The 12,633-nt window shown below is 38.9% G+C and overlaps 1 protein-coding gene across 14 annotated transcripts in view; it reads left to right on the plus strand.

The window, feature by feature from the left end:
* The window catches only part of SOX5 (SRY-box transcription factor 5), a 993,819-nt gene that overhangs the window by 949,652 nt on the left and 31,534 nt on the right, over positions 1 to 12,633 (plus strand). For all 14 annotated transcript variants that reach the window (XM_079938029.1, XM_079938030.1, XM_079938035.1 and 11 more), the window contains one exon: positions 11,639 to 11,784. In XM_079938029.1, the coding sequence (XP_079794155.1) occupies positions 11,639 to 11,784 (146 nt within the window). The remainder of the gene's footprint in view (positions 1 to 11,638; positions 11,785 to 12,633) is intronic.

Here is a 12,633-nt window from a genome sequence, read left to right on the forward strand (position 1 = left end):
AAAAAGAGGCCTGACTAATCACAGAGAGCAATGGTTCCAGACTGTTGTTGTTAGGTGACTTGCCTTTTCAGTCATTTAAATTTATTTCCATTTTGTGTGATGTGTACAAAGTATACATAATGATGAAATACATTCTGCCTGGATCAGCAGTCAGTCAACCATCAGGATGTCAATTTTTTCTCAGTTCCGAGTTGCTTGAAACTTAACTTGTACACACCAAAGTATTATAAAAAGTCGGTCTCTTTGCTTCTCCATAATTGTCATTTTAGTAGAGTAAGCAAACACTAGAAAATGCTTCTGTAAGCTAACTTTTAACAAATTCCAATAGTTTTAGTTCAGTAACACGTAAATTAGACTGTAAATGTTGGGTTGGCCAAAAAGTACGTTTGGGATCTTCATAACATCATACAGCAAACCCGAACGAACTTTTTGGCCACCCCAATGCTTACTTCAACCCACATTTATTGATGCTTATTATTTTCGTACAGTTTTATGAGGAAGCTAGCACAGACCAGCTAGCACAAACCCCGGCTAGGGTTTAGTTGGGGGGAAGTCATGTATCTTAATAGTACAAAGCAGCTATTCTGAGTGCTATTCCAGAGCACAGAGAACAATGCTAGAGTCAAGAAGAGGAGAGTATTAGATTCTATTTGGGAAGGTTGAAGGATAGGCTGATTCAAATGGAGCCTTGAAGAAGAGATGCATCCCTAGGCATTTTAGGCTGTAGAACCCAGAGTAAAATATCATCTTTTTGAGAAAGGCACTGATTTGGCTAATGAGTGTAGTGGAAAGTGATCAGAGTTAAAACTGAAAGAGGTAGATGGAATCTGATTTGATGCTATCCTAAGACATTTTTGACTTTTTCTCCAGACGCCCATCTGATTGGAACTTTAAGAAGAGTATTGACAGCAGAAAGGGGCTGGAATCAGGGAAGTCATTGTTTTAGCGTAGGACAAGAATAGGTTACACGAAATAGAAATAAGCAATGATAAAACAAAGGAGAGAATAGATTGAAGAGGTATCATTAAAGAAGAATTGATGTAACTTATCCACAGTGGAACGTACCGGGTGAGGTTCAAGCTGGAGACAGAAGAGTCTGGGATTTTGAATTTATAAAATAGACAGAATAGTGCCTCCCTGAACTGTGAAAGAGAAGACCAGAGTGGAAGCAGGTTTGGGGGAAGATGTAAACATAAACATTCAGTATGTGTTGAATTTGAAACTTAAGAAGCCATTTAGATAGAGAAGTTCAGGAGGACATTGTTAATGCAAATCTGATATGTGAAAGAGATGCTAGAACTTTAGACATGGAAATTATTCCGTAATGAGGTTCTGGAAGCCATCAGAGCAAATAAGAATATAAGAAGCATATGGTAAGAAATGAAGTGGGGTAAAGAATCACAGGTCTTACCTGCTGTATTAGTTATCTCTTACTGTGTAACTAACTAACTTAAATCTCACCAGCTTAAAACAGCCAACATTTATTATCTCATAGCTTCTAAGGGTCAGGATCTGGAAGCAGCTTAGCTGGGTGGTTCTGGCTTAGGGTCTCTCTTACGGTTCCAGTCAAGATGGAAGCCAGGGCCTAGGACTTTACTGGAGATAGACAATCCTTTTCCAAGATGACTTACTCACATGGCTGTTGGCTGAAGACCTCAGTTCTTTGCTACGTGGGTCTTTCCATAGAGCTGCTCATAGCATGACAGCTTACTTTCCCCAGAGTGAGTGGTCCAGGAGGGAGAGCAGAGAGAAAGCCATGCTGCCTTTTACGATCTGGTCTCCAAAGTCACACACAGTCAGCTCTACTTTATTCTTTTCATTATAAGAGAATCACTAAGTCCAGCCCAACTCAAAGAAAGGGGAATTCGGCTCCAACTCTGAAGGAAGGAATATCGAAGTATCTTTGAACATATCTTTAAAGCACCCTGCTTTTGTTAGGGGAAAAGCTGATGAAGAACAATTGAGGATCTTAGAATAAGAATGAAGATAAGGCAATGGCCTGTTTACCTAGGACACATTAAAGTTTGAAAAAGGAGGGGTTATTCAATGGTGTCATCTTCCGTAGAAAAGTTAAAGAACGTGAAGAAGAAACGCCTTAGGATTTAGCTGGAGGTTGTGGCCACGTAGACTGTAACAGAGAGATTTTGTAGAATGGTTTAGCAGAACATCAGTTAGAAGGATTTGAAGAACACGAGGACAGAAAGTGCAGCTGATATATGGGTCAGTCTTTTTGTAACCTTGGGGTTGAGAAGGGATCGTATTTTGAGAAGGCTGAGTAGAGGCAGGTTTTAGAATAGGAAATCATATGTATATATATATAAACAAAGGTGAGTTGGAGAGATCTATAGATATGAAAGAGTACATGGGTGATGACAGAGCAAGAAGAAATGAGAGAGGATTACCTTTGGAAAGAAGAAATGCCCCCTCTTTTCTCTAAGACTGAAGGAAATGAGGAAAAAAGAGGTAAAGTTACAGAGGAATTGTGGGATGGACAGAAGGAAAGCTGAAGGAGTGTATTTCAAATGCTTCTATCTCTACAACGTTGAATTCCAGATTATTTGCAAAGAGGAAGTCAGTCTGGGCCAGTGGGGCAGCAGTGAGAAAAGAAACAGCGAAAGCTGAGGTTTTGAGAAGTTTGCAAATGGTTTGGGGCATATGCGTTCTTTTTATCGTGTGCACCATTCTGTTATGATCTCTCTGTTAACTCTGCTCAACATCCTAAATGGACACCAAGATAAGATTTGCTTTCATGTCCGAAGCATGTGAAAGATATTTCATTTAGCAAGAATGATTCACTTGCCTAGTAGACACGAAAGCTCATAAATATCACAGTGTTGTATATGAGCTACTTTTGTAATATCCCCAGAACTGGAATATTTAACTAAGGGAATAACTAATATATTTGCATTTTTTGTCACGTGAGGATTTTTTACTTCAGCATTCCAAGGATTCAATATGACAAAATATTTTAGAAAGACAAGAATGTATTTAATGACATTTATCATCTGACTTTTTCCACTACTAAAACTTCTCTTACTTTTTTTTTCCCTGAAATGTCCCTCTGCCACATACACATCCCTCATATTTTCCAAGGATTTGATGCCACTACAATTTACTTTTCTCTTTTCAACAAATGCAGATGTTGAAAGCTGAAACTGTAATGAGTAATAATGTAGTTGGATAAAAGCTGTGAGCATTAATGGTGTTGTAAAGGTCACCCCTGAAAGAAGAATTAATGTGTCATGCCATTAATAATCCATGGAAAACCGTGAACCAAAAGATAACTTAAGTTATCGTTAATGACATGCAGCTCTTTGCTATATATCTATTAGCTACAAATAAAGAAAGTGAGTTTTTGAGGTTGGTGAGCAATATTACAGTGTATTCTATAAGAATGCTTTTGTATGGTATGCAATTGATAGGCAGCTCCAAAGAAAGCTCCTTAAAAAGCATGAATAGTTCAGAAGAATGATGGGTAATTTTAGAATCTTTTGACCAGATGTTATCTTTCCCTTATTGGCCTTTTCAGCCTATGCTGTGCATATGTATAACACTCTAAACTTTTATCAAAGCATTTTTAGTCTATTTTTTCACTGCAGCTTATTTTAGAATCGTAGACCTTTAACTAGACAGAGCAAATATACCTGTCATCTAGTCAGAAATTGTTATTTTCCAGGTAAGGAACTGAGGCCTAGAGAAGCTAAGTGCTTTGTTCTCCAAGAAGAGTTATTTGGAATAGTATAAAAGTTAGATGAGGGATGAGAGGGGCTTCATTCCTAAATTGAAGTGAACCCCGTGCACTTCAGTTTCATCTCTTGCAATGGAATAGTCCTCCTGAGGCCGAGGGCCTAGCATCCGCACCTGAGATGTCTCAAGAACTCCTGATGCCATTGCTGTTTAGCTTAATGCTATACTACTGATACTTGGTTTGTGTGCTTTGAATTTAAGTGAACTGGGTATATCTTGTGTCCTATGAATCTTCTTTCTGATTCCCAGCCCAGGACAGATTGAAATTGAGTCAGCAGTTGTGTAACACCCAGGGCTTGTATTTAACAAAATATTTTTTTTTTTTTTTTTTTTGCGGTACGTGGGCCTCTCGCTGTTGTGGCCTCCCGTTGTGGAGCACAGGCTCCAGACGCGCAGGCTCAGCGGCCGTGGCTCACGGGCCCAGCCGCTCCACGGCATGTGGGATCTTCCCAGACCGGCACACGAACCCGCGTCCCCCGCATCGGCAGGCGGACTCTCAACCACTGCACCACCAGGGAAGCCCTAACAAAATATTTTTTTAAATATGTATTTTCTTATGGAAAGAAAGTCCATGTATAATTGTGGGCTATTTTTCCTATTAAAAATAACCCCAAGGGCAAAAAGAAAAAAAAAAAAAAGTTAAGTGCTTACCCAGGGATTCTAAGTCCCTGTCCCAATGTAGACAGTCCTGTGGTTATTACCGCTATTTTAATTTTAAGAAAACAAATGTACATGATCACCTAGTAACTTGCTCAAACTCACAGCCAGTGGAGGTTGAGGACTTACAGTCATAGTCTCTGGGTTGCTTGCTTGCTTTTTAGTTGTTGCCTATTGGCAGCGTCTCTGCCTTAGATGTTCTTCTCAGTCATCTATTTTTCCTTTCCCTCATTCATCCCATAAATGAATATTGAATATCTTCTCTATGCCATATGTTTTGCGAAGTCTGGAGGATAAGCGGATGAAAGTCTAGGACTGAGGCTTTAGATACCTGCAGTCTTTGTTCTGTCATGTCTTTGGAAGATACTGGAACATACTGTTCTTGCCCTTCATTCCTCAGAGCCATTAGTACATGAAAATTAAAACTTCACTGAGCAAATGTAGGAGACACACATTGATTCAGTAAAGTTAAGGGAAATATTTTCAAGTCCAGTAATGTGATATTTTATTTCTACAACTTGCTAATTTAAAATATGGTGACGTGGAGGAGGATTTTACCTTAAAATTTCATTAATTTACATTTTTTAAATGAGAAAAAAACTTCTATGAGTTTGAGTTATTGAACAATATTGTAACCATTTCACAGAAAGCCATTGGATTATCAGGAAGTTAGGGGTATTATTTAACAGCTGACAATATTTGCCTAGCAGTTTACAAATTGCTTTCACGTTTATTATCTAATTCTCAAGAATTTTCACAGATGAAGAAATGGCTACATATCAGGGTGCCAAAAATTTGATGATGATTAAGTGACCTCAGAAAATAGAAGAAAAAATTATTATTTGTTGAAAATTACTTGAAACTCATGTGCCCTTACTTTTACTACAGCTGAAAAGTCCTACATAAAATAATTAAATGAAGTAAATAAGAATTTGTATTACCCTGATAGCATCCTTTAAATACATGAATTTTAAGAAATCTGTGTCATATGGTTCAGGCTTCCATTGATATGATGATGACATAGATAATCAGTGAACTTGGAATTATAAAGTTAGCTACTTTCAACTTAGAAATATGCATTTATTCCTTCAACAGACCTTACCACGGGCCAAAGGAATAAAAGACTGAAAGAAAAAAAAATGCCCTCAAATAACTCATAGATTGGCGTGAAAGATAAATTTAGGAAAACAAAAGAGCATGTGACAATGACAGCATCTCCAGGGTTTTACAGGAGCGTGGAGGTGGGAAGTACGAAGGTTGCCAAGGAGCATGTCTAGGGCATGTCAGGAAGGCCCTTACAGAAGGCGTGACACTTGAGTAAATTCCCAAACACACCAGAAAGCCGCTATTTCAGTATAAGAAAAAAGCTTGGGAGACAGAGGAGGGGTGAAGAGGAGGGCGGGTCCCTGGAACAGGAAATAGTTCTGTGTAGCTTAAGCACAGAGGTCTTGAGAGACCAGCAGGAAATGATGCAGGAAGGATAAGCAGAGTTGATATCATGAGACTTTTAGGCCATTTTAAAGTGTTTGGAATTTATCCCAGAATGATGTTTTGGGGGGAAACATTAAAGAGTTTCTTGTTCCAGGCTATTTGGGAAACTCTACATACTGTTGTTATCTCTAGAAGATTCACAGTGCACATTAACATATTCAAGATTTTGAGAATACATGCAATGAAGAAACCTTTTTAACTTTAATTTAGTGTTTCCCACACTTTTTTGAACATGGAATTATTTTTTCACAGAACTTACAGATCATCAACTTACGAAATGCTCCTTTAAGCACTAGGGTAGTAAGAGATGGATTTTTAATGAGGTAAAGTGACGTAATTCAAATTCCCTTTTTTGGAATATCTCGGAATGCTTTATCTGGAAGAAGAGTAGGAGATATATTCAAGGGATGTAAGCTTAAAGATAGGGAAGCGAGTTGAGAGGTGAAGGCATTAGCCCAAGTGAGATACGAGGTGGCTTTAGCGAAAGCAAAGGCCAGTGGGGATCGAGAAAAAGCACATTTGAGAGCTGAGGAGGAGGCATAACTCCAGAGCTTGGTTGTCTTTTGTACATAGGGTGAAGGAGGTATCTTAGACGGCTCCCAAGTGACTGGATGGGCAACTGGAAAGGGAATATGGAATGTAGAAGGAACAGACTGAGGCAGTAGGAAGATGAGGAATTCTGTGCTAGCCATGCTGCATGGGACATTCCAGTAGAGAAGCTTGGTAGATGTGTGTACCTGGAAATCAGAAAGGGTTTGGAGCAGGCGGTAGCTATTCTCCAGTCCTTGGGATCCCCCCTTGAGTGTTAGGAGCATCCTTAAGACCAATTGCCATGTGTTGGTTTGGAAGGCCGCCACAACAAATTACTATAAACTGGGTCACTTAAAGCAAATGTATTCTGTTACTATTTGGAGGCTAGAAAGAAATCCAGAGTCAGAGTGTCAGCAGGGTTAGTTCCTCCTGGAGACTCTGAGGGAGAATCCGTTCCCTTCCTCTCTCCCAGCTCCTAGAGGCTACTGGCAATCCTTGGTGTTCCTTGACTTACAACTCCAGTGTCTGCCTCCGTGCTCACGTGGCCTGCTCCCCTGTGTCTATGTGTCAAATCTCCTTTCTCTTAGAAGAACACGAATCATTGAATTTAAGGCCCACTGTAAATCCAGTGTGATCTCATTTCAAGATCCTTAATGTAAACATCTGCAACGACTCGATTTCCAAATAAGGACACATTCACAGATACCAGGGCTTAGGGCACACACATATCTTTTTGAGAGACACAATTCAACCCATTACAAGTATTACTGTTTTTCCTTCTACCTTTTAACAGGCTCTTCCCTTGTGGAGCAGCTGTTTACTCACTCTTTCTGTTTAGATTTTATCCCCTCTACGATTGGACTTTCCAGTTTGTCCATCTTTTTCTGCCCCTGAAAATATATAACAGGGACCATTTTAATTTTGAGAATTTTGTTGGTTATGGTTAAGAAGAAACACCAAGGTATAAAAAAAATCAAATTGTGGTAAATTTAACACAGTCACAGACTCTCATATATTTCTTACATTAATGATCCCTAACCTGCATTTCCCAAATCTCATTTGAGGCACTAACTGGAAGCCATATTGGCCTTTGCCCTCCCATTTTCCCTCTAAGAAGCTCATCAAACCTCTCCTGAACACTTCCTTCTGATCATAAGATGTACTTGCTGCCTGAATATATAATGAAGGCAGAATAAAATGTAGCAAGTGATCATTTGGGGTCCTTTGAACTCTAATAGGTGACTCCCATTTCACTGAACCTCTGTGCCAACAAGAAATGATATCCCCTCACAGACTTTTTTTTTTTTTTTTTTGCGGTACGGGGGCTCTCACTGTCGTGGCCTCTCCCGTTGCGGAGCACAGGCTCCGGACGCGCAGGCTCAGCGGCCATGGCTCACGGGCCCAGCCGCTCCGCGGCATGTGGGATCTTCCCAGACCAGGGCACGAACCCGTGTCCCCTGCATCGGCAGGCGGACTCTCAACCACGGCGCCACCAGGGAAGCCCCCGTCACAGATTTTATCATAATGGTCAAAGCCGTGCAACAAGACTGCTGAGGATGAGCATATAGGGAAAATGAAAGAGGAAAAAAGAGAAAAGAATGAACATTTTTTACTGCCTCCTCAGGTATACGAAGTGTTATCTACTCCTTCACATGTGTTATTTCATTTAATTCTTCCATCAGCCTTATGTTCATTTTACAGTTGAAAGAAATGGAAACTCAGTGAAATTAAGTGTTACAATTTGGCAAATATCACACTTCCTAAGAAGCAGAAACCTGGATCCATCTGAATCCAATGCCCAAATTCTACCTATTTCACTCTGCCATTTTGTAAACTGACAGTTACTGAATGACTTTCATGGACCATTTATTATGCTAAGAGACTATATTAACTCATTTAATCTTCGCAGTGTCATGTTTATCTAGTGAGGTTATTCCATTTAACCAATAAGACCAGTGAGATTTAGAAAGGTAAAACAATACGTACAATTTATATAGCTAGTAAGTAGCAATGTTAGGATTTTAATTTAGGCTTATCCAACTCCAAAGCACAAATTATTTTCGGGTGATGGAAACCTTGGACCAAATCTAAGGAGCAAATGAAGTAAGGTCCCAGGCAAGGGTATGAAGATGGAGAAGTCAGAGATGAGGATCCAGTGCTATGATGAGAAGCAAGGAAGGAAGGAGTGTCCGTAACAAAGGGATTGTCAATGCTGTTTCTGCCAGGACTGGAAAGTGTCCCTTGGGTTTGGCATTTGAAAGAGCAAGGGGAGCGGAAACAAGACTGTAGCAGGAATGGGAGGGTGAGGAAGGAATGGGAGAGTATGATACGAATCTTCGAGAAGCTTGGCTTGGAAGGTAAAGAAACAGGATTGGAACGAGAGGGCAACACAAAGTTAAGAGACTTTATTTGCTTGTTTCAGGAGGAGAATCTTAAGTACTTACAAGTTGAGGTGGTAATGATAGTAGAGAAGTTCAAGTGGATGATGTAAATGTGAAAGAGAATAACCAGTAGAGAGGTGTAGAAATCTAGAGCATGAATTTGCGGGATTTGCCTTGAATAAAAGTAGCGGTACCATTTTCATTGAAACAGGAGGTGGCAGTGGGCATACGTGGAGATTGATTTGAAGCTAGCCTGGGGTAGGAGTCAGGGTGGGGAAGGAAGGTGAGAGTTCAGCCTTATTGGTCTTTCCAGAATTGGAGGTGAGGCCATTTACTGAGAGAGGGAATCAGCATAACTGGGAAGTTGGTGACTGTGATGAGAACAAAGTGTAAAGAACCAGCAAACAACCCTGTGATGATTCAACTCTGTAATATGTGAACGGCTTTATGATTTAACACAGCAGATACAATGTTAGAATTTCATATAGCATTTTAACTAAAATTCAAGTCTCTGAAAGCAAGAATGTTTCTTTTAAAGTGAGCACCTATATCCACCTGCACACAAACACACATCTCACATTGGAAATAGCCATTACAGAACATATGTATGTCTGTCAGTTATTCACCCTCGTAGTAATAGATGCATCCTTTCTGCATCTATAGTAATGATTTTTCCTACACAGTGTTATCTTGACAGTGCCTATAAAGCATAAAGATTTCATACTTTTATTCAGTGTCATGTGCCAAATCATTTCAAATATATTTGTGCTCTGGAGAAGCTAAATAGACTACAAAAACACATGGAACCAGGTTGTACATAAACAAGGGTTAGAGGGTAGGAAAAGCAGGCTGATCCTCTTAAGATCTTTTACTAAACGAACACATACCAAGACCATTCCTGTCATTTAAGAGCTGCATTTTTTTCCAGAGTGGTAGTGTTCGTGAACAGAATGAGCTGAAGAATAATATATTAAGAAGGTTGTGCAGGAGAACCAAGTCCAGATGTTGAGGATAATATAAGGTTAAAAACGACCATAATTTTAAGTACATATTAACCCTAAAGGGCTGACCTAGATCTAAATAGTTGTTTATGATTCATATTGTATTTATAATGAGCCAGGATGTTTTCTTTTGAATACATTCCAATGAATTTAGCTCAGAAAAGCAAAATATATAGTAGCTCTCAAGGCTCCCCTTTCCATCGCCGACCCCGGAACTTCTCTTTCTGCCTTAAGGAGATCAGAGGAGGATGTTCAGTCTGTGCATAGTAAGGGGGGAAGGACACGGATCATTTAGAAGCCTTCCAGCTCTGAAGCACTGCGCTAATCTGACATCAGCTTCTTCAATAGAAATGTTTAAGCAGCAAGAAAGTATTCTAGGTTTTTTGGCAATTGGCAGATCAGATAGAAGAGTCTAGCAATACGACGAGGTCGTGTAATCTGACATGATTAGACAAGGCTCTTTAGTACCAGAACATTCATAATTGAGACAAAGAAAGAGTATTAATAACACTTTCCTAACACGGCAGTTAGCCATTTTATATTTCCTTTCTTTAATCTTAGTGTTTTTCAACAAATCATGGGATTTAATAGCGTGTTTTGGCAGATTAGAGGATTTATGGCCCAGATGTTTTTTGTTCTAAAAATGGATTAGGGTGTAAAGTTTGCTGGAATCCACGGAACATGTTGAGGCAAGCCGGTCATTTTATGTGTGATTAGTGCCTGCCTTCTGTCTCACAGTCCCTCCATCTGTCACAATTCACCAATGGATCTGGTTAGATTTAGCCTCATGTCACAAACAAGTCCCTTTTCTGGGCAATTTCATATTATAGATTCAGTTTATGCCATTTTATGCCCTAGTTAAAAGATAGGGAGAGTGAAAGATGATATATTAGCTTTCCTTTCAATATTTGCAAAACAATCCCTTCCCATCGCTCTTCTACCCTAAAATCGTGCAGATTAGCAGCATAATGTGCATCAGATAAATAAATGACCAGAGTTAAAATTAGCCTTTCTCCTTACACCTGGTATTCTTTAAAAGAAATATTTTAGCTTTCTTTTTCTCTCTTTTTTTCCCCCTAACTCTGGATTGTGGAGTTGCGCCACAAGTTGGTCACTTGACCATCCCATTAAGAGTGTGAATTAAATGTGATCATAGTTACCCAGTAGCCACAATTTATTATTCAGCAATTACAGGTGCTTGGTTACATTCTGTGCTTGAAATTTAGCCTCTTAACTGTTGCAAGTTTGTATCTGTAACAAGACATTGCCAACTGTGGTTTATTTCACCATGGTTGGATGCAGGGGGGAAATGCTCTTCTTTCAGTCAGTTAACAATGATTTGTTCCTTCTGTGTATAACAAACCTAATAGTGCCATACTCAAACTCTAAATTGGCCTTTCTAATACTATGAGAGTGTCAGTAATTAATAGTAATAATTATCAATACCTTTATCCTATGGTAACATTCAAATGATCCTTATAGGAAAAAAACCAAAGACAGGTTGTATTTTTGCACTACAAAATATTCAGATAACTAAAAAAGTTTATCTAAAAATTATATTTTAAACTTCTTTTCAAACATGTGGAAACAGCTGTATTTCACTTAAATATTACATTTTGATAACAAATGTTTGGCACCATGTTGATGTAACTGTGTGAATCAGTCATCATCAATTATTTATTCATTCATTCATTTTTAGACTGATTCCATTGAGAAATTAGTACATGCCAGACACTAGCCATTCCCAAAAAAGAAGTGATTTTTATGGTGAAAGGTTAACCTATCCATGCACTTGTACAAAACATATCCTTCGTTCTGTTACATCTTCAGGTTATTTAAATGACCATGATGCTGTCACCAAGGCAATCCAAGAAGCTCGGCAGATGAAGGAGCAGCTTCGGCGGGAACAACAGGTGCTTGATGGGAAGGTGGCTGTTGTGAATAGTCTAGGTCTCAATAACTGCCGAGCAGAAAAGGTTAGTTCCTAAAATAACTGTCTTTCCAAAAATACTTAAATTGCCTGACTGTTTTTCTTCTTTATCTTTTTCTCTTCTCACCATCCTTGGAATGACAGTTCTCCGACCCTTTATCCCTCCATCAGTGCAGAACTCTTCATGCCCATCCTAATCAAAACCATCTGGAAATGAAAAGCATTATAATTCTCTGCTATCCATCTGAACCTTATTGACAATTAATATCCCCTTTTCTGCCATCACTTTGTATTAAAATGAAGTGGCATTTGAAATACCTGAGGCTCAGTGAAAGTTTTGCTTTACAGAGATGCTCAACTTCTGGATTTATCTGAGCTATAATAATTTCAAACTATTTTGTCTAAGCTACATTGTATTTTATTCAGAAAAATATTATATTATTATAGAATGCTTGGAGTGATATACTTCTTTTGGTCATATTTGGTATTTTTAATTGAAATTTTAAAGTTTCTGAATCCCCTTTTCTCAAAATCCTGTAGCTAAATAGATATAGTAGATAAGAGAAAAAATGATCAGCTACTTAGTAATAACTTGAAAGTTAATCATCATGGGAAGGTTATGAGTCAAACGGTGTCATCCAGAATGAACAGATTGCTAATTTGGATAGCTTTCTGGTTTCCCAGGTTTTATATGGAATTTTATGTATAATCTCTAAGAAGCTAGCAATTTGCATAGTGAAGGTGTGACCTTGCCACAACTGTACTTTTCCTCTGGTCCAAACATGGGTCCAAAGGATGGAGAAATGATTTCAGTTCTGTTCTGTTCCTGGAGGGGAGAGCAAAGCATGGTCAAGTGTACATCCCTCGCAGTCTCACAACATAAGAAGAGCAACAT

Source organism: Stenella coeruleoalba (assembly GCF_951394435.1).
Source record: "Stenella coeruleoalba genome assembly, chromosome: 11".
Lineage (NCBI taxonomy): Eukaryota > Metazoa > Chordata > Mammalia > Artiodactyla > Delphinidae > Stenella > Stenella coeruleoalba.